Consider the following 13,216-nt stretch of genomic DNA (forward strand, 5'->3'; position numbering starts at 1 on the left):
ACTCATGGATGACAATGGTTGATGAGTCACAAAGAAATTTTGAAAACACAGTGATGTCCCTGGGGACACATAGAAAGAATTGGAACTAGACTGTTAAGATCATGAATATTAACAAGCTAATAGAAGGCGGGAAACTTTGGCTTCTATGAAGATGTGCGCAAAAGTCCCAGAACACTGTACTTCTGTGTTTGAATTGTGCTACTCTAAATTATATAAAATATACTCTATAATGTAGTAAAGAAAGATTTCTTTATGCCAATGTCTCACATTTCGTAGATATTTTACCTGCTACTGCCAACTTAAGTGACTCAAGTATAGTTCTGTTGATCTATCTCCTAATGAACAACCGCTAATGACTTACCAATTCCTAAGGAATATCTCTTAGGATGGCCTTTCTGAGGGCAGGGCCCTAGATCTCAAGTACCAAGTGAAGTTCTAGCATATAGGAAGTATTAAATACAGGCTGAGTATCCCTTATCCAAAATGCTTGAGACCAGAAATGTTTCAGATTTTGCATTTTTTCGGATTTTGGAATATTTGCAGAATACATACTGGCTGATCATTCCTAATCAGAAAATCCAAAATCTGAAATGCTCCAATGAACATTCCTTTTGAGCATCATATAAGTGCCTCAAAGTTTCAAATTTTGAAACATTTAAGATTTTGGATTCTCTGATTAGGGATGCTCAACCTGCACATTTGTCTTGAAAAATAAATAATGAATAAACCTCCAACTTTTAAAATGAATTCTTGTTCCTAATGTCTTTGCTAACATCGGTCTCTCATTCTATCTGTGTCCACAAGTTGAATTTTTAAACCATGCTTCAAGGATCAGGTCAAAATCCACTCCTGTCATAAAGCTTCCTTAAGCCTTATAGCAGAAATTAGTGCTTCCTCTATGTTCCCGTAATTATTTATTTCTCAGATGCACTTACCATATTCCACCTTGCATTACAGTTGATTGTGAGTATATCTTTTTACCCAACTAGATATTGGCTTTTAAAGACAGAGACCTTGACTTATTTATCTTCATAGCGCCTAGAATTCCTACCCTAATGTGTTGCTTCAGGTTATTAAATAAAATTGAATATGAAATTATTTAATCATATTTTTTCAAGGTCATTTTATTAGGCTAAAATGGAGCTAAGGAAAATGTAGCTAATGTCTGCAAATTTCTAATTGTTGAACTTAGTCTGAATCTCAGAATAGTGGCATTATAAGCTTTCAAATTAGAGTAAATGAAAAGTAGATTAGACCAAGCGCATAAGAACACAGTGTACAGAACAGCTGTACTGTGTCCTCAACGGGATAAACTAAATCATAATTACAGATGTATTTCATCTTTCTCGCCTTTATCCTCTTGTGAGGATGCTCTCAACTTCAGTGCTTTGGGGATTTATTTGTCACTGTAAGTCTGAAATTAGTTTGATTAGTTTTGCTGATATCTATCATTTCAAAATGTCTGAAATCTGCCTTAAAAAGTAAGCGGCAAAAATCTTGGGCCAGTGCTTATTAAGGTTCCCACATAGAAGTGGCTGAGTTTGTAAATGAGTCATAGAAATTCAGTATCAAAAAGTTAATTTAAAACAAATTATTCTCTTGGATATAAGGAGGACCGCTTTGTTTATTCTTAAAATTTTCTCCTTAATTCTTCATGCTATTTTTCTCTTCTCTTCTGATTTTCCTTATATGTTCTCAGATTTTATCATCCCTATCTTCTGCTCAATCCAGGTTTGTTTAAAGATGTTTTTATTCAGCTCGTACTATGCGTACAGCACTTTGCTATGCGTGAAAAACATGACTGCCAAGAGATTTATTTGAACTTAATAAATTTTATGAAGCTAATGCTCAATGCTGTACCACGAGCCATGTTATTTTCTCAGACTATAAAGTTTGTAAGACAGAATTTCTACTTCTGAATAGATTATGGTAGATAGCTAGAGAGAACAGTCTTTGAACAACACTTTTTTGTGGTTGTGATAGGGTAATGTATAAATGGCCACAAAAACTACATTGAGAGAGAAGTTAGTTGACCAAGGGAATTTTTTTAAAAGCCTCAGAATTCATAATAAGGGAATTCAAGGGAGAGGGGAAATGTAGAGAAAATGCATATGTAGGGAATATTACAAATCTGTTTCCTGGAAAGCAGGATGCCTTCATTTAGAAGTATTCATCAAGATTAACTGCTCTTTAAATTGAGAGATTACATCCTTCCCTGTTTTTCGTTATATGGTCAGCTTTCACTGGCCTGAGTCCACATTTTAAGCTGAACTATATACAAATAATTTTTCAGTATACTGAGATTAATGAAACCAGTCTGGAGAGCAGTCACAGAATGAGAATAGATCTTTCCCATAGTATCACTATGTGACTAACTGTACTGATGTGTTACAGAAAACACTGTAAAAGGTTAACCAGGGGAAAACTTTGCTACCTTTCTACTTTATCTGATCTTTACCCCAGTTTCTCTACCTGTCAAATTCCTATGCCTGCCTCAAATGTACATATTTTTAATCTGAAATGTGAAAAGTATTTATAACTGGTGTAATGTCAATGTTCTATTATACATCCATGTATTAATGTCTTTAATTTTACCATAAAATTAAATGAAGTACCTCAATAACAGAACGGTGAACTTTAAATAAAGTAGCTCAATAACAGAACAGTGAACCTAACTGGCCCCATTTTAGTCCATCTAATGCATTCCTGCACAGGTATTTATCATGACATTTACTCTACGCTCAACCTACATGAAGATCAAAATAGTCACTTTTACGAGAGTAGATATGCATCCAATAATCTTTCTCACCAGTGTAATTAGAAAGGATACAGCTTAACACAGAGCTTTTGAGCAGATTTTTAAAAATATCGTTATACATTAAATATAGTTGAGAGGGTAAAATGAAGAATGTACAGTTAATATTTTCCTTATACAGACATGGACACACCTCGTAATGTTGAAGGATACCTCTGTTGCTAATATATCTTTTTATTTGCAGGAGAATGTTGAAGGAGGAGACTGTAGTCGTTGCAAATCTGGCTTCTTCAATTTGCAAGAGGATAATTGGAAAGGCTGCGATGAGTGTTTCTGTTCAGGGGTTTCAAACAGATGTCAGAGTTCCTACTGGACCTATGGCAAAGTAAGCGAGCACCATTTGGTTCTGTTTGCTGCCCCATCAGCCTTCTTTGTTGCTTTCATTGTTGTTTTTTTGTATGAAATTTTTATATATTTTTTTCTGATAGGGAACTTCTACATAAAGTTACATGAAGAAGTAATGGAATTTTCCTCAAATGCTGTTGTGCATTTTTGCTCAAAGCCTTTGAGGTTGTATTTGCAATATTGTGTAGACTGGAATTTCTTAGAATAGGTAGACATAGTCTTTTTAGTGTCCATGGTTACTCTATGAAACAATAATGCAATTACGGTTTCAACTCCAAGGGTGCATGATTTAAGAGAGAAAACACGACATTGTGATATGAATTATATTTTCCATTTACTAGTATGTTTGTATACAAGTTGAGAAAAACTCTTTATCATCTATATACATTATGCATATTATCCACCAACCCTTTAGTTACTATTTGATGTTGCCTAGGCTCTTTCATTATTAAAAGGGGACATTAAATATAAGCAATACCTTCATTCTGAGTTGGTTTGAAAAATTATTACTTAAACTATTTAATAGCCACTGAAATTTTCTTTCTTTAACATAAATGTGTTTACCTTTCTAACTTCACTGCCTACACTACCCACTGCCTTTTCAACTCTGTGCAAAGAGCACGTTGTCTCCCTATACAGAAGAGTGTCAGAGGAAAATGGGACCTTCTGGGAATTTCACACAGCCTGTGTGGCTGGACTTAAGAGTGCAGAATGGTAGGAAATGGGCTGGAGAGAGAGAGAGAGAAGTCTAGAAGGGGGAATGAGAATCTAGAACTTACAGGGTTGAATATGCTAAGAATTTGAGATATTTTACTTAGAGTGTCACTGAAGAATTTTAAGCTAAAGTCTGACATTATCAGAGTTGTGTTTTATAAAGGCTACTATTTAGATAAACTATTTCCTAAACACTTCTTCCTTTCAACTTTAAACAGCGAACTAATCCTGAACAGAGCTATAAAATATTTTCTCTGCTTGCATTGCTTTTAAGTCAAGCCTCATATTATGGAATATTATCTATACTTTGTCAACTATATTGCTTTCAGAGCAGACTTCAAAGAATCAACCACAGATGGACATCTAGTCTAACTTCCTCTTTTGTTTATAAAGTCTCACCCCACCCTCCAGACTGCTCCACTGATAGATCAAAGTTTCATAGCCAGCCAAGGGACAGAGCTGGTACTCAAGCTTTGATCATCAGATGCTAGAGACACAGAATCCCACTCAACTGTCTTAGAATGCCTCAAGGGTGACGTTAGATAGAGAAGAAGAGCAAGGAATGTATTACTTGTTGTCTAGCAAGTCAACAGGTTGTACCTGGTTTCTATTTCTCATTTAACCAAGAGAATCGCAGTGATTTCACAGCTTTGGGATAAGCAGAGTCAAATAATCTATGAAGAAATTTTAAAAAATATTTCAGCCACATAGAGTCACCCTTAGCATTCTGCTTCCCGTCACCCACAACATGAAGCAGTTCATGCATGTCTAATAGGCTCCTGGTAGCTAGTATCCTAAGCCCTCAGTAATCAGTGTTTTGTCCTGACTAGGTAGGATGCTTTAAATTATACGTGTAGCTGTGGGCCTGACCTTGGCTGGAGCATAAAGATGTAAGAACAAATCATTATGCATTCCCTGATTCCTCTTTTAAGGTTCCTTCCATTTCTGGGCCAGGGATCTAGGTTGTGGGTCCCCACAGCACTTCTGACCCCATTTGAAGGAATACATACAGTATTGCCAGGTGTTGTCATAGCACCAAGCCTGGTGGGTTCAAATATCCTTAAGCCTCAAAGTAGAAATTTTAAAAAGTGGGAGAGGTGGAAATACTGAATGAAAAACCACCTTTCAGGTACTTTCATAGTTTCTTTCTTTTTCCTTCTGCATTACAAATACATATGCAACACTTTTTCAAGTCGTTTCTTCCAAAAGCAACAATAAATTACTAGTGGAGTAAAAAATATGGAACTGAAAGTCCAACTGTTTGATTAAGTGTATGTTATAACCGTTGTATGAATTTGAGTGAATTTCTATTTTTAAGAAAGTGGTATTTGGAACCACAATTTTTTAAAAAGCATAGGTTCAATGAAAACAGATTATTATAGAATACCTCCGAACCTCCTAGAAACATCAAGAAAAAAAATAAACAACGGAAGCCTATATGAGTACATATAATATGTCTAATTTTATTCATAATGCTCAGGTTTTTTCTAAATCGTTGTAGTTTTTTTTTTTTTTAATTTCCAAAAGTGGACACGACCAGGAACATGAAAGAGAAAAGAAGCTGATAGATATATTTTTTAAATTACTGATGACTGTGTGTTTTCTCTAAGATACAAGATATGAGTGGCTGGTATCTGACTGACCTTTCTGGCCGCATTCGAGTGGCTCCCCAGCAGGACGACTTGGACTCACCTCAGCAGATCAGCATCAGTAACGCGGATGCCCGGCAAGCCCTGCCGCACAGCTACTACTGGAGCGCGCCGGCTCCCTATCTGGGAAACAAGGTAAGTCCATGCTTGCTTCCCGCTATTCTGCTTTTTTTTTTTTTTTTTATTATACTTTAGGTTTTAGGGTACATGTGCACAATGTGCAGGTTTGTTACATATGTATCCATGTGCCATGTTGATTTCCTGCACCCATTAGCTTGTCATTTAGCATTAGGTATATCTCCTAATGCTGTCCCCGCCCCCCCCAACCCCCACCCCACAACAGTACCCGGAATGTGATGTTCCCCCTCCTGTGTCCATGAGTTCTCATTGTTCAATTCCCACCTATGAGTGAGAACATGCGGTGTTTGGTTTTTTGTCCTTGTGATAGTTTACTGAGAATGATGTTTTCCAGTTTCATCCATGTTGTTGGACATTTGGGTTGGTTCCAAGTCTTTGCTATTGTGAATAGTGCCGCAATAAACATACGTGTGCATGTGTCTTTATAGCGCATGATTTATACTCCTTTGGGTATATACCCAGTAATGGGATGGCTGGGTCAAATGGTATTTCTAGTTCTAGATCCCTGAGGAATCACCACACTGACTTCCACAATGGTTGAACTAGTTTACAGTCCCACCAACAGTGTAAAAGTGTTCCTATTTCTCCACATCCTCTCCAGCACCTCTTGTTTCCTGATTTTTTAATGATGGCCATTCTAACTGGTGTGAGATGGTATCTCACTGTGGTTTTGATTTGCATTTCTCTGATGGCCAGTGATGATGAGCATTTCTTCATGTGTTTTCTGGCTGCATAAATGTCTTCTTTTGAGAAGTGTCTGTTCATGTCCTTTGCCCACTTTTTGATGGGGTTGTCTGCTTTAACTGACTGATCGTGAGAATGGGTTTTAGTTAATTCTTTTAAAGAAAGACAAAATCAAATACACACTGAACTGGATTTCCAGAACCAGCTAAATCACATTGAGTTGGGTGTTTCTTCCATGTTGCACAAGACCTTAAAGAGCCACAGCATCCTTAATATGCAACTTTGTGTAGCTGATGTTCTATGTAAACTTTTCGAATGGGCAAATAAATTCATGAAGCCTCTAGTGTATTTTCGTAAAGCAAATTACAGCTATTGGAAGAAACCGTGTTGTGTTTATGTGAAAAGAGCTGTTTTCTGGAGTTGTCTGTGGTGGGATACTTACTGAAGTTTTTCTCATCGGTTTCTATTTCATTTCAAAACTGATACTCAAGAGATTTACTTTTCCTTCTACCTGATATGAATGCTAATTGGAAAAGAAATGTATTACATAACTAATTAAATGCTTGCCATGAGGCTTATGTAAACAACATATTTCCTGGAGCTCAGACAGAAACTACCCTAAAAGTGCCAGATTGGAAGCACATGTTTGTTTTAAAGCCCACACATATGTAAAAACATACACAGATAAACAAATGTAGGAGCCTCAGAAATACAGGCTTGTTTTTTTCTGTTGTGGATTACATCTATCTAGATAGATATCCTAGGGTTTAGAATTTTATTTTATCTTGGCTAATACTTTGTTGGAAACAAAATTTGGTGACTTATTTATAAACGTGAATACTTGCTTGTTCTGTGAAAGTTAATGCCTTCTCAGCTGATAGTTAAAATACCTGATCACACCAGAAGCTGTGATGGGAAAATCCCTTCCTAAATTGATGCTGTTTAAGCCTAGTTTATACCTAACAAAATGTAGCATTATTTATGAAGAAATCATCATTGATTAAGCAAATAAAAATATGTTTATAGTCAGTGGTTTTCTTGCATGACATGTGAGTATTGAAATAGAAAAACTTGGTATCTCATATGCTACTCAGTGAATGGGAACTGGTGGTGTTGGCTGGTTGAAACATTTTTAACTCATGGCCAGTTTCTTATATTTAATAGACCTCTGAATGCTATTACAAAAAAAATGTGTAAATGTCTAAAACACATTTTCAATGAACATGTATTTTAAGAGACAGCATATGTTGCATAAAATTCAATAGCTGTAATAAAAATCTAATTAAACTTTTATTTGCAAGGCCTTTTACAGCAAGAAGCCATTTTATCCTATTCTATTTAGGAAACTCTGGTATTCCCAAAAAGGACAAAATAGCACATAAGACTTGAATTTCTACTGCTTAAAATTGCCAAAAAAAAATATAAAAATGTACTGTCAATTTTTTTAAAAAAACTACTCTGAGGAGCTCCAAGAAGAGCCTTAGGTCAAAATTGGATGAATTTCAGAGGCCTTATTTCTTATATGATGGCAACGCTTATTTAAAGTAGCTTATAATAGAAATATTATTTACCAGATTTTCCATCCTTTCTTCTTTGGTCATATGCATTTTTTTTTCTGTTGGCTGACAATCAAACTGACAGAAGGAAAGCAAGCAAATGGAATATTGGATAGAATCCGAACAAAGAATTTGGACATCCCGTTAGTACTTGTTGGTTCCCAACAATAACTTCCCTTATCCTGGCTGAAATGTTTCTTTCTTATAACCCACAGTGAGGCTCTTCATATTCCCCTACCGATCATTTTCACACCAAAACGCTGTTCTTGCCTGTGCTGCCGTTTCCATTCAGTGAACAAAATAACAGTAACAGGGTGTGCAAATTGTTTGAATACGGAGGACATTTTTAATGTAACGTGGAAGCCCTTGGTGGTTTACTGTCAGGCATCTCAGTATGAATGAAACAATTTGCCTTAATAACTGAACCATATAAATTTTTGATACTACAATAATACTGCAAGCTCTCAGAAATTACCACAGTACATCTTAACTGTCATGTCACATCACGTAAATTATAGTCATGATGACACGCTCAGCTTGGTTGATTTAATATCTTGCTAAGGAAATGGAAAATTGTAGGGCCTTGTTGGTAAATTCAATAAAGCCACTTTTCTAAATAGTTGAGGCTAAATTCTTTACCAGTAATTGCTGTTCGAATCAGAACCATTGCCAGAATTTGACAGAAATAGCATATCAAGATACAAGTGCATCTGCTTAAATATTGAATTTTATTTACATCCATGACCAGGAATCTATGGTACATAATCCTTCTTCTGCTTTTTTAGTGTTATTTCCTAATTGGAAAAAATTATGAGATGCTATTAGCTTTTCCTAAATATTTATATACAGACTTTCAAACATTTTCCAAGTTGCTTGGTTATAAGGTTTCTTCTAACAGAAGGGAGATATGCTGTGCATGTTCTCTTATAATGGAGATGCCACATGCCGTTATTCTTTTTTAGGAGCCTAATCCCAAATAATAAAAGTGTGCTCACATGGGACACACTTTTGCTAACATGGATGTCTGCCTGGTTGTAATAAAACTCAAGAATACTAGCTAATTTAGCAAAGGAGTGCTTTGTATCCTGTGAAACATTTTTCACATTTTTACTCTTTTGGAATAATGAAGTATAAGTAAGTGATTATAAGTGTATGTGTGGATAATGGATGAGGCCTAGGAAAACTTAGCACGTTTTTATACTTTCTATTTTTGAAATTCCCACAATCTCAGCTAGGAATTATTCCTCAAATTTTTTCCCTTATGTACCAGTGAATCTTTGGCACCACTGGCAGAATCAAGTGTTAATTTTCCCGTCTCGTTCTCGATAGTCAAAGAGAATTAAATCAGGCACCCACAGGGCTATCCTAGGTGCATTTCATTTTCAAAATGCTTGGCAAATGTTAATGCTTGGTTTTAGGGCATTTGTTTAAGCAACGAGGCAGCAGTGGAAAGAGCGATAGGACAAAGAATCCTGCTGGTTTGCTGCAGGCTACAGCTATTCAGAAACAGTTTGGGAATTTCCGAGTTGGGATAATTTACTGCCTTAGTAAACTAAGTGCTACTGGAACATTGCAACAATCATTTGCTTAAGGTTACCCTAGTGGTCTGAAATAGTTAATGCAGCTTCCAAAAGCAATTCTCTTTGCATCTGTAAAGTTCTGAAAGAAGCTAGCTTGGCTTGTCTGCTGTTACTGCATTACCATAAAGGTTTGAAATTCTGTCTCTGAATATTATTAAATTAATCTTATGTGATTTGTTCTTTACCAAAACATGCTTATTTTCTACAGCATTATGCTGTCTTTCTGTTTCTAGCTTAGAGAAGCCTTTAAATTTGTTCATATAGTTGCCAAGAATACCTATAGCCTAGTTTAAAATGCACATTAGGAGAGTCTCCTGACATAATAGCATCTGGCTTCTAAAAGTAATCTCTGGTAAACTCTTTTGTTGTTCTTGCTTGACTTTCAGTTCTACTTCACGGATTTCAAATTAAAGCTGTAGATCTGAAGAAGGAAACTGATATTTGAGATTTGTAGGACAGGGTAGATCTCATCACGTAAAAGAAGCTCAACAAGTACCTTGTAATTGATGCTACATGCTTAACACAAACAAACAAAATTCTAAGAAATCATTTTTTTTAGGTTGCTCAGAAATGCCCATTGAGTTGGATTTGTGGGAGTTGAAAGATGAATTCTGTCTTGCTTTACAAAATAATTAAAAACTCGCTAGCAAATATGTTCCACTCTCCTTTGAGCAGCATGTTTTGTATTTGTGACTTCTTTGCTCCATAGTCCTCAAAATTATTCAAAAGTGGAGTTCAAACCCCTCCTCCCCATCCCTAACTTCCTCCTATTTAAATCTTGGATTAAATGGGTTAATTAAGAAGATCATTATGCAAGTGAAGAATGGCATGGCTATAAAAGTAAATAGGATAAATCAACTGTGGTTGATTTTTTTTTCCATAAATCAGATCCCATCAAGACTGACTTGGCAATGGAGTAGAACCAGGAAGAAGGTTTGCTGCCTAGAATAAACTGAAAGAATTTGTAAACCAAAAATAAAATTCTAAGCCCCCTGACTGAACGGACCCCATTCTTGGCCAAGGGAATCCCAAAGAAACCTAAAGAAACCTGAACATCATGGGAAGGGACGATTACACATTACTCATTATACCCTGCTCCCTTTGGAGTTTAGACACAACAGACTGACAGTAACATTAAAACAGAGATTTTAAAACTGACTAGACAGACGCTTTACAGCAACAAGGTACCAAATTCCAACCTCATTCTGGTATAGCATAACATAACAGATAGCAGGCCCTAAAAGAAATCAAAGTATTTTATACCAAAATATATTTCTTTGACATATTCTGAAATGACCTTGCAAAGCTGTCTCTTGGGGAAATTTGCATTCTATAGAGAATCTCCTTCCCTTACTAAGTCTTTTCTGGAGAGTCAGATACCTTTTAAGGTCTAGTAAGAGGCATTCACCATCAGCCTGCTACTTTAGCCTACTACCTTGAGGCTTCATCTACATGACAAGGACCATGGCTTCCACAACCCACCCTCTTAACTCAAGCTGACTTCAACTGTTCTGGCAGAATTTTACTCTTTCGACCAATTGCCAGTCAGAAAATCTTGGAATCTATCAATGACTTGGAAGCCCCCACCTCGCTTCGAGATGTCCTACCTTTCCGAGCCGAACCAATGTATAACTTACATGCACTGGTGTATGTCTTTGCCTGCAACTTTCGTCTCCGTAAAATATATAAAGCCAAGATGTAACCCAATCATCTTGGGCACATATTCTCAGGACCTCCTGAGGCTGCGTCACAGCCCGTGGATTAGTTCTTGCGAGGCATTGTTCCTTGGAATAGAGATGCTGAAGCAGCTTATTCGAAAGAAAGGGAACAACAAAGATATGAATTTATATAAATACAAATGAATGAGATGAATAACAAATGTCAATAGAGAGGACACAAATCCAACAAGTTTTCTAAATGGTTTCAAAGCCCTGGCAAGATTAATCAAGCAAACAGTGGGTAAAGCACACATAAACAATTTTAGAAATGTAAAAATGGGCATAACTGCTATTACTTGAAAAATAAACAAATAAGGAAGTATCAGAAAATAAACAAATTAAGAGTATTATGAAAATTTACACACAATAAATTAGAATACAATTTAGAAAAAAGAATATCCTTCTAGGAAAATGCAACTTAATAAAACTGACTCAAAGGAAAAAAAATCTATAATGTCAGATAAACATTAAAGTAATTGAATCAGCAGTGAAATAAACCTTCCAATGAAGTTAACTCCAGGCCTATTTATTTGGAAGTAAGATCAATCAAAATTCAAAATTTTTAAAAAATGCAAAATTATACAAACTTTCCAGAGAATAGAACAATTGTGACCTACTCCTCAAGTAATTTTATGTGGCTTGATATAAAAATCTTGACAAGAGGACTATGAAGAAGAAAACCCCTACCTAAAGTCACTCATGAATATAGATGAAAATATCCTAAATAAACCATTAACAACCCAAATCCATCAGTTTATAAAAATAGTCAGGCTAAATTGGCCAAGTGGACTTTATCATCAGTGTTTAATGTTACTTTAAAATTAGAAAACCAGTTTAAGTAATTGACCATATTGACTGATTAAAAGAGAAAAAATCAATTATCTCAATAGATACAGAAAAAGAAATGGGTAAAATTAAACATTCTTCATGTCTGAAAAATTTTGAAAACTAAAATTGGAAAAGCACTTTAACTGATGAAGGCTATCTACATAAAAATCAATAGCAAATATCTTAATATAAAATGTTTAAAGTATTGTTTAAGATCACAAACATGAAACAATTCTCACTATCACAACTCCCATTTAACATTGTGCTAGAAGATCTGGACAGTGCAGTAGATAGGAAATAAAATATATAGGGATCGGAAAGGAAGAAATAAAACTCACTTGTAGATGATATAATTATCTGCTTTGTAAAATCAAAAGAATCTACAGACAAATTCTTAATCAGTGAGTCAATACGGGGACTATATGCAAAATTAATATACAAAAGTAAATCGTGTTTCTTTATATCAACAACACTTTTCAAAAAAAATTTTTAAGAGGCCATGTATAATAGCAATAAGTATAAATAGTACCAAGGATTAAATTTGTAGGGAAAAGCCAATGGCCAAGGATAATCAAAAGAAATTATAGGCGGGGCGTGATGGCTCACATCTGTAATCCCAGCACTTGGGAGGCCAAGGCGGGTGGATCACTTGAGGTCAGAAGTTCGAGACCACCCTGGCCAACATGGCAAAACCCTGTCTCTACTAAAAATACAAAAATTAACCACGTGTGGTGACAAGCGCCTGTAATCTCAGCTACTTGGGAGGCTGAGGCAAGAGAATTGCTTGAACCCAGGAGGCAGAGGCTGCAGTGAGCCGAGATCGGGCCATTGCACTCCAGCCTGGGGCACAGAGCGAGACTCTCCAAAAAAAAATATATATATATATACACACACATACACACACACACACACACACACACATACATGTATATATACACACACACACATACGTGTATATATACACATACACACACACACATATATATACATGTATATACATATACATACATATATATATACATATATATACATGTATATGTGTGTGTGTGTGTGTGTGTGTGTATAGAAATTCTAAAGGAAAGAGGCGGGGCTTTTTGGAAAGTGATTAGGTCATGAGGGTTCTAATCTCCATGAATGGAATTAATGACCTTATAAAAATCTTATCTGATATAAAGAGTGAGGACTTACT

At 35.7% G+C, this 13,216-nt stretch overlaps 1 protein-coding gene across 1 annotated transcript in view; it reads left to right on the top strand.

The window, feature by feature from the left end:
• Window positions 1-13,216, top strand: part of LAMA2 (laminin subunit alpha 2) — a 656,337-nt gene that overhangs the window by 290,954 nt on the left and 352,167 nt on the right. The window contains exons 11-12 of the mRNA XM_058435730.1: window positions 3,000-3,140; window positions 5,485-5,658. Of these exons, the coding sequence (XP_058291713.1) occupies window positions 3,000-3,140; window positions 5,485-5,658 (315 nt within the window). The remainder of the gene's footprint in view (window positions 1-2,999; window positions 3,141-5,484; window positions 5,659-13,216) is intronic.

This window comes from Hylobates moloch, unplaced genomic scaffold (genome assembly GCF_009828535.3).
Source record: "Hylobates moloch isolate HMO894 unplaced genomic scaffold, HMol_V3 SCAFFOLD_2, whole genome shotgun sequence".
Lineage (NCBI taxonomy): Eukaryota > Metazoa > Chordata > Mammalia > Primates > Hylobatidae > Hylobates > Hylobates moloch.